We start from the raw sequence: 13,296 nt of genomic DNA, 5'->3' as shown, positions 1-13,296 counted from the left end.
TAATTAACAATTTTTATTATTACAGTACCCACCTCATTATTACAAAATATTATCAAAAATATTGAAAGATTATTGGAATGTATGTGCCTTAGAATATACCTACATTATTATTTATTATATTGAAGCTTTTGTAAATATTGAAAATTATTCGGAGATTATATTTATTTTTCTTTAAACTTTTCATTAAACTTATTTTTCGTTTAAACGATAGAGTACAATACTTTCATTAGATGTCCCGAGTTTGAATTTGTTGTTTAATTTTCATAATTCATCAAATGTATAATTCCACTTTCGATTACTTAATGTCTTTGGTATTTTTGGTATATGAAAAAAGTCAATACTATTAAGTATATAAAACTGATAGTTGCTTTATACATTTAAAACTTTAATTTTCTATTATCATAGGATAATAATATTTAAATTATTTCAAAACTATTTACTTTTATCTATTATATTTTTCAAAATACCAACATTGAAAAATGTACTTAATAATGTATAAAATTTAGATTTTTGTTTAATAAAAATTTACTTTCTGATAAGAATGAAATATTATAGCCATAAATAACATTTTATTAAGTATTTTACTTATATTTTAGTTTTAAATTACATTACGATAAGATAACAACAATTAACAGAAAACGAAAAAAAAAAATTTATTTTTTTTTTCTTTTCATTTTATGCAATTATTATTAAAATAATAATTCAAATTAGAATGAAAAAATAAGCCTTAGTATGTAAAATAAATATTACATCAGCCTATGCCATTCGTAAATGCTTTCATCTGGTGAATTTCGAATGATAGAAGAAGCATTGTCGAGAATCACCGGCAAGCGACATAAAATGAATTAATTGCATGCCAAGAGATATCGAATGGAGATATAAAAACTTGAGAGCTGACGTTGGCCTACGATAATAGAAAGCTTAGGACAAAAATTATTAATCTTGCCTCCGATCTTCGTAACTTTACAGGTAATCATAATTGTGTAATTACCGCTTTAGTCGACTCAAGTCCATTCTAGATAACTGTGTACGTCGTGTGATATCTTAAATTGTCAATGTTTGCGGATATTAAGCTCACATATCGTTACAGCTCGAAGGTACACAAAGCATTTTGTAACATATTTTAATTGGCATCAACAGCATGTCATAGATAAATGTAAAATCGGTATAGTACGTTGCCCAACTACGTGAGGATATTAAGGTAAAACTTACTTACTCCGTTGCTGTGCAAAAATATCTTTCTAAACGAATCGGAGTTTAATCTTTCATAATTCATTGGGGCGGTAAGGAGAGGCGCGTCGATGCAAATTTTTTTTTTTTTTTTTTTTTTTTTTTTGTTAAGCAATCGATCGGATCGTCACTAATCGCATGTAAAAAAATTCCTCAACATCGTATATATGGCCAAAGTATATATGAAGAAAACTATGCACGCATTCGGTTCACCCATCTGATCCCTAAATTACACCAGTATCTTCACTTCATTGAATGCAATTCCTCTCGGCGGCCAATTACCACACAATATTATTGGGGAGGATGGCCAAAGGTAGGGGAAGGAGGAGAGTTGCTTTATACTCGCGTAAATGCCAAGCGGCTGCAACATCTCGACGACGATAGTCGCATTATCATCGGCGCTGGAAGGCGCGTTCTGTCGTAATTCCCTCGTTATCTTGGTGTCGCTAGGCTGCATTATATACATCTGCCGCAAAATAAAAATATTAAACGTATAAATAATTAATGATTTAGAGGGGGGGGGGGTGGGGTGGGGGGGGGGGGGGGGGGGTTAGGATAAGCTCGAAGAGGAAATCGTCGGCTTCAGCTGCCGAGTTATCAGGTGCCGCAACGAGAAGAAAGGATCCAGCGAATATGCAGAAGAGCCTCGGTAGTCCATGAATAATGCACGGCGGCATACGAAATTCGGAAAAGTCGTTGCAGCTTACGTGCCGCGTCAGATTGTCGCATAATGCACGTACACTTTCCTGCCGGATCGGAGATGCCTTCGATCGATTTATCATAAGGGAATAGATTGTTATCGGATGTGATGTTTACATTGTTCACTGAAATTAAGATATTTGACGTGTGTGTGTGTGCGCGCGCGCGCGCGCGCAGTTGCTGGAAACTGCAGGGGTGACGAGCTCGTTGTTTTATGTTTTTGTTTTTGTTTTCTGTTTTGTTGTTGTTTATATTAGGGATACGCGATAGTAAATACACAACGAATCGGTGAACCGTGGCATTTTGAGGAAAATCGTTAACGTGGCTTCGTTATTGGCTTCGCTACACCTTGACAAATAATTATTAAACCATATGTATTAATGGATGTCAAAGTGCTGCTGGTCATATAATTTTAAGTATAGCCTCATCACCATCCGATCACTATTAATTTATTGGCGAACGTAATATAATATTATCCATTTCGCTTTTGCAATCGTTTAGAAATAACGATAATACCGTGATAAATATGATGAGCTCGAGTACATCGTCTATCGAGAAGAAACAGCATTGCTACATTGATCAAGAAAATGATTCTTTTTCTTCTTTTTCTTCTTTTTCTTCTTTTTCTTCTTTTTCTCTCTGTTTTCTTCTCTTTGCAAAGGGAGAAGAATCATGCTTAATAAGAGTCGCGCCAGCAAGATGTCATTTAATAAAGTGAAGTCGATGTACGAGCGTGCACCATAAAAATATCCCAACGAGCCTTAAGGAGGGCCATCTTTTTGAAGGATCGTTTTGAATGACCGAAGACTGGATGTCGTCCCCGTCCGTACCGAAGACAACGAGAAAGAGATAAAATTGAAGAATCCGGTCGCAATGGTAAGTAATCTGATTCCGCGTTCAACGTCACTCCACGCCGCTGGGAATAATGAAAAGGAGGCAGATGCAAGTACGGAACTCTGGTTCATGCCGAATACGACGCTGCTGTCTCTTGAAGAAGGTGAGGTGCGCCACGTCAAAGGAGGCCGGGTAAGAGAGCATCGCGGATAGGGAGGGGGAGATGGAGGGGCAGAAGGGCCGAAGGAACGCCAAGGTGGTCCTTTGCTCCTCGCATAATAATCCACGCACGGAGGAGTGCAACACCTGCTTGCGGTGGAATGAGAAGAGAGGCGCGCACGACCGAGGTCTCGCAATTGGCTCAATGGCCGTCGTCTCCGTGTCGTCGTGTGCCGTGTGCGAATGCACTCTTGGACGGCGTGCCCGGATGGCCACTTCATATTTCAATAATACGATGAGGGACGATGAGGGACGATGAGGGACAATGAGGTACGATGAGGGACGACGACAACGACGACAACGACGACAACGACAATACTAAGGAACGCACATACCATTGCCTCAAGAAAATCTCTTGGCTTTCTCTGCGGGCTTGATGAAGAAGAGCTTGAGGGGCGCGGGTTTCCCGACCTCCGTATATTTTCTCTCGTCAATTACACTGCGCTGCGCAATTACAATTACACGATTATGCACACTAATGTTTGCTATTGTTTTGCCTAGAGGTTTCGTCAGTCTTCGGTGCACGACGAATGGGGATACGCGCTGCTTTCGGCGCCTCGTCCCTTTTTTTTTTTTTTACTTTCATCGACGAAATTGCGCTATCGGCAAGCTGTTTGATAAAAGCAGAGTTTGGCGCATTTACTTAATCGGCCGTAAGTGCTTGGAATATTCGCAAATATTAAGTCGCCGGCATTATGGCTCAATTCACTCTTACTCAACGATTCTCCAATCCTTATCGATTGTGTGCAAAAATGAACGCACGCTCGTCCGTTCATATTTATAAGCAGCTTATCATCTTGGCCGACCATAGCGAGCGCGATTTATTATCGCTACTTTCAATTCCATTTAATAATTAAATCAATTAATAATGTTGAAAGATGGCGCGTTTCAGCGAGCCAGCTGTTGGCATTTTCTATAATTGTTCTTATTGAGCGCGAGGTACGAGTTCTCGAGAGGTTATCGACTCACCCTCGTATATTCCGAAGAAATACCGTGTGTCGTTTCAATATCAAGAAATAGCTTGCAGATAGATAGATAGATAGATAGATAGAGAGAGAGAGAGAGAGAGAGAGAGAGATAGATAGAGAGAGAGAGAGAGAGAGTCGAGTGCATTGGTGGTTTATTCATCAAGTTAATTTAAAAAAATATTCCTACTCATGGCCTTGGTATGACAGCCTCGTATAGATGACGTTTATGTGAAACAATGTTTTTGACACTGCCGACAAAGGACTGAAGCCGAAATCTATTTAGTTAGATAAAATACACTGGTTACTAGCATAATATTTCGATAAAATTCTACCACCACCTGTATATCGCTAAATATTTGAATTCTACTGCAATCAACAATATTCCAGTACTATCAAAAATAAAAATAATAACACGGAATAACGCGTAGGACTTTTTCTTATTTTTATAGCTTGCTTAGAACGTAATGTCGTCGATTCGTTTATTGTTTGTATAATGGAATCCTCATATTTACATGAGACTTTAATTGACTGCGCTCAAGCGAAATCATCTCATCCCACGGCTTTTCCTCTATCGTGGGCATTAATTTTCAAAAAGTGGATTTCGCGAGATTCAGCGAGTTTCAAGTGCCGAACCGTAATTTCAATTCCTCCCTCGGCTTGATTATCCGTTCGAAACTATTATCGCAATATCTCATTTGGATTTTATGGATAACAATTCGAAATGCATAGCAGAGGTATATTATGCTCGATCGACTTGGATGAAAGACAAAAGGAAATGCGCCGGAAGGATCCGGTAATTCGCATTGTCCCCTTGGGATGAAAATAACCTAAAATGCAATCCCAACCTCCGTCGATTCTTCAAGCATCCTTTATCAAAAATTCAGTCGTTATTCATGCTTAACGTATATAATTATTTCTCCTTACCGTTACGGCCTGAAAACGCTCGATTTATTTTAACGATTAACGCGCGAATGTACTATGCAATACAACGAAGAATAAACATTGATAATTTAAATGCAGCTTGCTACAAAATGATTCACAATGAGTGTTATTTTGCAATTAGACTTCAATGCTCGCGGGAATAATTGATCGAGGGAAGAAAATAAAAAGTCGTTTATAACAAGTTACGTAGAAATAAGTTATAAATTTGAATCTTTTTTTCTTCTTTTTTCATCTTCTTTGCTTTAATTGTCTCGTTCGATTATGGTTGAGGAGCATCGAGTGTCACGGCAATGATTATTCATTCGCGCAACGATAGTTTGGAAAATCCTACTTTCTTGCTCTTGTTGTTAATATTGAAATCTCGGCGGTTTGAACAACAAACGATTACCCAATAACTCGACGCCGTGATGTGCATTCGACACATAATAATAAAGTTCGATCGAGTTGCGTTATATAAGCAGCCACTGCGGATGTGCGCTTCCTTCAACATTTTCCAAAATATATAGCAAACAAATTCAAATATATCGTAACCTTCGCCATCTAACATTCGCCGCGTATTTCTCTCGCATGATATTTAGAGCGGACAACTGAGAATAAGAAGAAGCAGAAGAAGAGGAGGAAGAAGAACAAGAAGAAGAAGAATAAGAAAAAGAAGAGGAAGAAGAAGAAGAAGAAGAAGAAGAAGAAGAGGAAGATGAAGAGGAAGATGAAGAAGAAGAAGAAGAAGAAGAAGAAGAAGCAAAGTCCGAGGCAAAGTGGATCTCTCTAGTTTATAGAGCTGCATTGTAGCCGTTGCAGCCGAGGGGCAACAATGTAGACAGGGCCAAGGTCTTCTCGACGCACCCATAGATCCTCTCGCCTTGTAGTCAGACAATGAGGAAGCCGCGTTTGTATACCTGGACGACGCGTGCGCCTTCTCGGCATCCTACGCTCACGAAGCGGAGACACGCGAGAGCATTTCTCTTTTAGTGGTGGAGAATGGTGATGGTGGTCGTGGTAGCGGTGGCGGAGGAGGAGGAGGAGGATGAGGAGGAGGAAGAGAAAGGGGCAGATAATAAAGGAGCCTGAGGGCGTAACCGCGTGAATTTCCATTCGTCGATAAACGAGCGGTAAAATCGGCAATTTTACGATTAAGATCGATTTGGGGACGCGTCCTCGAGACAATTTCCCGTGGATGATGTATTGCAGCGTGAAGAGGATCGTTAGGGAAGCCGAGACTGCCTATTTTTAAAACACTGGCTTTGAAATAATATTTTAAAACGCCAGTGTTCGGTCACACTTTCTCTTCGGAAAAGTGGCAATTTCTCATGAGCTCAATCGTTTCTTCCAAGCATGACCGATAAATCATCTAGCAGTTCCTGCAAATTTTCACTCGACGTTGTGCAACCTCGTTTGTCCGATCGGCAATTGAGAACCAATCGAGTCGGACTCGATCGACCGATTCCTTGCACCTCGTTGCGAAATGTCGAAGATTGTCGGCGGAAGAAAGCCGACCGAAGAGAAAAAAAAAACAAAACAAAAAAAAGGAAGCGATCGATAGATTTTTCGCGCTCTTGCCTCAACCTCGTTCCCGAGGAGTCGAAGGTCACGGCGGCGGTGGCCGGTGTGGTTCGCGGGCAGTCTCCCGTCGCGACTTATTTTACGTCTTCCGCTCTTAGCAAATCCTCTTCGCTCTGCTTTTTCACCTTCGCCTCGGCATCGAGGACGAGATTTTGGCGGGACCTCGAGGGTGACTCTGGCCTCGGCCGCGAGACGGCAGCACCGCGCGCGAGCCGTTCGCCGATGAGGTCGCAACGATGACCTTCGTGTCAGGATGGAGGCTGAGTCCCCTTTCGATGACCAGTACTTTTACACAGTAATTGGAATGAATTTGCAAAGGCCATGATTTTAACAAACTCTTGTATATTAAAGGCGATTTTTCATAAATTAATTTCTTTTTTTTCTTCTTCTCTTTTCTCCTAAATGTTTTATAACATTCTCACAATTACATTGAGACAAGCAAATAATAAATATTCGTCTCACAATGACAATTATGGCTTACGAATTTACTTTTTCTTTATACAATTTATTTAATAATATCTTGAAATATCTTAGAAAAAAAAATATTTTCTGTTATTAGTATTCATGACATAAGCTTTTTTTCCAATTCTAAATGTATAATAATTCATATGGTACTTTTCACACTACAACCATTAATTATGCTTATCGCATACAAATACGATTCTGAAAAAGAAAAAAAAAATACTATACGTGAAACTAAAATTGAACTAAATTATATTAAATTTTACTAAAATTCCTACCTCAATTTCCTACCTCTGCATCTTGTTCATTTAAAAAAACCACAGATTTATTATGACATTTTAATTGAAAATTTAATCAAATACACTCTAATTAGTATATTTTTATCTTGAATAAATCCTCGCCCATACACGGTTTAAGATATCTGAAAAAGGCCAATAAAATAATCGACATAAAAATATTAGCGAAAAAGAGCGTCCGACGAAAGGAAATGCGATGGAACACTAAACGTTAATCAGACTATCAATCATATTTTTACCGTTTATATTGGCCACGTAACGATATTCAAATTTCGAACGTCTTTTCTCATCGAGATTTTATTTAATATGCAAAGTCCATGTTAATTTTCACGCTGCTTTATATGTTTATAATTTTATTCAATAAATTAAATAATGACTCTATTTGCCGGATGAATCGCTGATGAAATGACGAGTACCTCTACTTGCTTTTCGAAACAATTTGATACGAACGATTCAATGATATATATATTTTGAATTGCTCGAGGTGACAAATGATTTATTACTCAACGAAGGCAGGATGGCATTAATTCTCCCCCCCCTCTCTCTCTCTCTCTCTCTCTCTCTCTCTCTCTCTCTTTTATGAAGAAAGAAAGTAAAAACGCTTAGCCATTTGCTATGAAACTTTACATTCTTACCTTCCCAATATTAACTTTACGGTTGATACTTCATTAAAGAGTCTTCTCTACTAGTTGAGAAATTGATTCGTAATAAAAACAAAATTGACAGTTATTGGGCAAGCTATTTTTAATATAAATTTTTTTTTTTATTAAGTTGTGATTGTATAGCGAACATTTTATATCGTGTCAATACATGTTGTAAAGATAAACTAAAGTTTATTTTTAAACGTATTGAATATTTGAAGAACTGTTTACTGGAATCAATTACATAAAGAATCCGGTATAAAGTCACGTAAAATACTTCTATGTATTTACTTTGCATATTTTTATATATATTTTTATAAAATGCTTATTTACTCATTTGTATTTGTAATTCTTTTAGCGACATTATTTTATTTATTACAAAATTATGAAGAAAAACGAAACATTAAATATGTTATACGAGCGTTAAAAGCGAAACATTCTTAATATTAAACATAACATACACTTGAATTTGAGAATATTATAATGAATGTTATAATCATCTGATTGGATTTCATTGCAATGAAATAATTGTAAATCTATTATGCATATATATGATTATTTTTAAAAAATTTAATCTATATATATAGCAGCCATGCAGTATTTCTCAGTATTATACTATAAAGTACGAAACCAATAAATTTTCTAATATTTTTCATTGCACATGCATGTCAATGGATTGTTTAAGTGCTTATGTAACTTTTACATTTTTCATTTAAATTTTGTCTATTTTATCGTGTTCATTTCAAGTTGATTTAATTAATAATTTGAGATATATAAAACTTAATTATTTTATAAATATGCTTGATATTAATTATTCGGATTTTTTTTTTAATGAAAAATGCTATTCTCAGTTCATAAAAATTTTCTTATGTTTTTCGTTTATAAAAATATTGTATTTTCAATATATTTACAAATATAATTGGATTGTCGGTAGAATATTTCATTGCGTGTAAAAGTTATTAAAGTTATAAAATTTGCAATTAATAAATCGATGTTTATAAACAAGAATAAAGCATCATAAGAATGTAAAGAAATTAAATTACGCCTAATTCAACAACAGTCATTTTTCAAATGAACTGCAATTGTGCGTTATGTAGACAAATAATTGATGAATAAATAAATAAAAATAACTTAGCATAAGATCCGTTATAAACTACAACATCATTTATATATATATATATATATATATATATATTATCTCTCAATGTATACTTTGAAGATAATAATAACGAAATAGCTGCTTACAGCGATCTATTTCAATATGAAAAGATAAATTATCTTATCGGTTTGGCTTTTAGCACGTTTCGACAGTGTGATAGATAGAGAATTACGAAAATTAAATATTTATAACAATACTTATGTATGTGATTTTCTTAACTAATTTACCACTCTCCTCCAACTTTCAGCGTACATGCATGAAGCTACACGAATGATAATAAAAATATCTTTCGTATTACAATTTTATTCATTCAAGCAATATCCTTGTTTATGTGTAGCTGTGCGTATCGCATTGGGGGAAAAGGAAATGATTAATTAATGAAAATAAGCATGAAACATATTTTTTAAGATGATATTCGTATAAATTATCTCTTTTGTAATATTTTCTGTATTATCATTTGTGTGCCATTTTTATTTAAATTTCATTTTAACACCACTTTGCCAATAATATAAATTTAATTCCAATAACATAATGCCATACAAAATGAAATGAAAATTACGTATGATTTAATTCATATTTTAAAAATAAATTATTTATGATTAAACAACATCTGCTTAAATATTGTGTATTTTAATAGAAATAATTATAGTTATAAATTTTAAAGTTTCTATTTCTTAAATTTAACGTGTAGCAGCAGTAAAGAACTTTTTTTTTTAATTTTGATAAATTTTTGTTTTGAAACCATTTTGTTGTATTTTTGTTTATGTATGAAAATAATGTACATTCAACTAGATTATTGTAAATTTTGCCTTATTTAAAATATATTTATATTAGTTTAGACATAAGATGTTTTTCTTTTTAAAATAATAATAATACATATTACCAAAAACCACGTGTCATTAATAAAATACTTGAATAAAAAAAATTGTGTTTCGAATAACAATTTGTAATATAGAATATAGATATGTAATTTTTTGTAAAAATATTTATAAAATATTTATTCCAAACTCATTGTATAAGCAAACGATATCATAAAAAAGCTTATTTTCTCAAAACTTAAATATACTTAAATATGTGTGTAATTGCAAAAAAAAAAAAAAGATATATTTTATCGTCATCATCATCATCATCATCATCATCATCATTATCTGTATATATTTCATTATTGTCAATGTCGTGGTAACTAAACATTTAAAATAAACAGAGTTCCAAGTCATCGATGAATGCGTAACTCCCTCTCTTTTATTTTATAAAAAAAGAGGAACTCAGTGATGTCATCGGGGTAAACGTCATTTCAGGTGCGCTTGACGCAATATCCTCGAGGATGTCGAAGCCGGTGGATGCCGGATCATCGAGATCCGAGCCTGGAGCGAGCCGACACGGCAACTTCATCGACTACTATCGCTTCCATCCGGCGGAGGAGCGCATGCGCCAAATTCCGGAAGCGATCTACGAGTCGGCGGGACCCTCCCCGATGTTCGTCGCCTTGGACATTGGCTGTAATACTGGGGTGAGAACCGTCTCTTATTTCAACATTTTTAAGAGCTGAGAATAACGAAATGCCGGCATTGGAATCCACTTGAAATCGATTGCCTCAATGAATGCTGCTGACTCATTTTTGTCTGGATTACTCACTATTCCTTATTAAACTTTTTAAAAGCTTTGCGTTATTCAAATTTTTTTAGACATATAAGCTGAAACTATTTACATTTAATAATGCACAATGAATATGTATATTACTTCAGGATGTCGATCGTAATGCTTGAATTGGTCAATTGTCATTAATTACTGTACGTTTAAATTTTAGGGCCCCGTGTCAAAATTATTATTTTTGAGGCATAAATTTCGACTTATCACATTGTAAATTACGACTACAATTATTTTAATATTATACTCAAATTAAAATCGTTCGTTTATTGCAGCAAATTTTTTATTGATCGCATCCTAATGAATGAGTCATTCAAGGCGCATCATTTAACAATTGCCTTGTCATTTACACCCACTATACAAGTGTGTAATGACACAGAGTACATAAAAGATTATATATTTAGGAACAAAATCGTAAATAGAGTCTCGATCGATACGTAGGTTAAAAATATCTATCCAAAATTACTGGAAGACGGCTATAATAAATCCTTTTGACGTCTGCTTAATTTTAGGATTAACTATAGATGCTGATTTACGAAAGGGATTTTCAACAAAACGGCACGATTAATATAAAAACACTTTACCTCCTTCATTTCCTTAAGCTTTTCTTCAGTTTATCCAGGTTAATTGTGTTTAAATGAAATTAACGTATTGATTTAATATATAGTAATAGTCGTGTAATAAGAAAAAAACATTAATTCATATTACACACACTGTAATGTAGAAAATCTTATAATATTGAGAAAAGAAAAAAGAATAAAAACAAAAAAACTAAAGACCAGAAAACTAGTCTTTCATTGAATTTTATCGTATTACTTTTTGTTTTGCATTAGAAATTGAATGTTTCTCCTTTCTTTCTTTTTTTTTTTATTTAATATTAATATTTTAATACTATCATTTTCCTCGCATTTATTTCATTATAAATTAATTATTACTGATCATAATAATATCCTTATTTTGTAATGAATTTTCTATAATTTAATAGTAATTGCACCAATATAATAGCACATAACGATTATAACAAATATGTCAAATTAATAAGTTTAAATTACTAATTAAGAGTTAAACTCTAATAGTAGATACCATTAAATAGTTATTAAATAAATCACTTTATGCAAATTATTTTACCTAATTCGTAAATAATGCTTTCTATGATATAGTTATTAATAATATTAGCTACCTACATAATTACAATCAAAGTTTACTTGCATGAGTTGCACAAACTATATTTTTTTTTTATTATTATTTTTTTTTTAATATTTTAGTTTTTTCTTTACTTGTTCTATTGCTTATTTGTTTAATGTAATATAATTACAAATTATTATATAATTTCATTTGATTGAGCTAATTGAGCGAATTTTTAAAAATATTTTAAAAGAAAATTAGATTGAATTGAATTAGCAGACAATATCTTAATATTCAATTTTAAAATACTTGTTATATAAGAATTTATTTTTATTCTAAAGATTTTAATTTATCTTTATTATGAAATAAATAATACTCTTGACAGATTAAAACGAAAATTTTAGTGTGTAAAATATTAGTGAAATAAGATATGAAATGATAAAAATTATTTGAAGTTTTAAGTAAGAAATTTATTTAAATAAAGAGTACATTACACTTCAAAGAAAATTAGGCAAGAAACTGTCGTTTTTTTTTTTTCATAACTTAATCTTTGAATTATAGATTATAGTTCTTTATTCTTAATTTATCAATACTTGATGAGAATGATGTTCTTTCCTATAATACTTATATTATGAATTTAATATTAACGTGTTTCGACGAGTCCCATGACTTATAACTTTCGCGATTTACAGTTTCTTTATTTTTGTCCCACTATATTGACTGTAGCAGCAACACTACTACTACTACTAGTAGTAGTAGTAGTAGTAATAGTAGTAGTGGTACTAGCAGCAGCAGTAGTAGCAACAGCAGTAGCAGCAGCAACAGCGTTGATTTGTAAACCGTCTGGCCATCTAAAGAGAGAGAGAGAGAGAGAGAGAGAGAGAGAGAGAGAGAGAGAGAGAGAAGAAAAGAGAAGGCTCTAATTACGGAATGAGCGAAAATAGAAAAGTGGAATGTGGATCGTCTACTTCCGGCTTCTTCGAAACACTCGCAATAATGAAGGCAAGAGAAGAGCCGCCGGAGAAATTTACGAGTCGATTTCAGTTTTAATATTTTATTCAATTTTAATATTTTATTTTGTCACTTCTGTCCACGGTAAAGCATAACAATGAAAGAATGATGCGCATTTTTTCCATATTAATTGCGAGAATAAATCAACAATGGATTGTATTTTTTGAGAAAAGCTTTATAAGTATTATTGTATAGTCCTTAACTGTTATAGGGGGTTACGTACTTAACTAATTCGGGTAAATAATCGAGGAAATATCATTCTTCTTTAAAACCTTTTTGATAAATGTATTTCGAATATTATTGTTTCAGATTAATAACCATATTTAACAAATGCTTAATGAAATAGTTTAATCCACAGCAATTTTTGGATAATTATAAATTTTAAATTCATTATCGGCAAATAGATTTCAATGAAAATATATATTTTAATTTGAAATCAAATAATAGTTAAATAAATACTTTGATAAAATAGTAAAATAATATTCATTAAATTATCGTAGGTC

At 33.5% G+C, this 13,296-nt stretch overlaps 1 protein-coding gene across 2 annotated transcripts in view; it reads left to right on the top strand.

The window, feature by feature from the left end:
* Positions 1–13,296, top strand: part of LOC105360045 (probable RNA methyltransferase CG11342) — an 84,706-nt gene that overhangs the window by 69,436 nt on the left and 1,974 nt on the right. For both annotated transcript variants that reach the window (XM_011496823.1, XM_011496830.1), the window contains exon 2: positions 10,309–10,520. In XM_011496823.1, coding sequence (XP_011495125.1) covers positions 10,309–10,520 — 212 coding nt within the window. The remainder of the gene's footprint in view (positions 1–10,308; positions 10,521–13,296) is intronic.

This window comes from Ceratosolen solmsi, unplaced genomic scaffold, assembly GCF_000503995.2.
Source record: "Ceratosolen solmsi marchali unplaced genomic scaffold, CerSol_1.0 scaffold10, whole genome shotgun sequence".
Lineage (NCBI taxonomy): Eukaryota > Metazoa > Arthropoda > Insecta > Hymenoptera > Agaonidae > Ceratosolen > Ceratosolen solmsi.
Note: the sequence above shows the minus strand (reverse complement) of the source record. Positions and strands in the feature narration are given on the sequence as shown.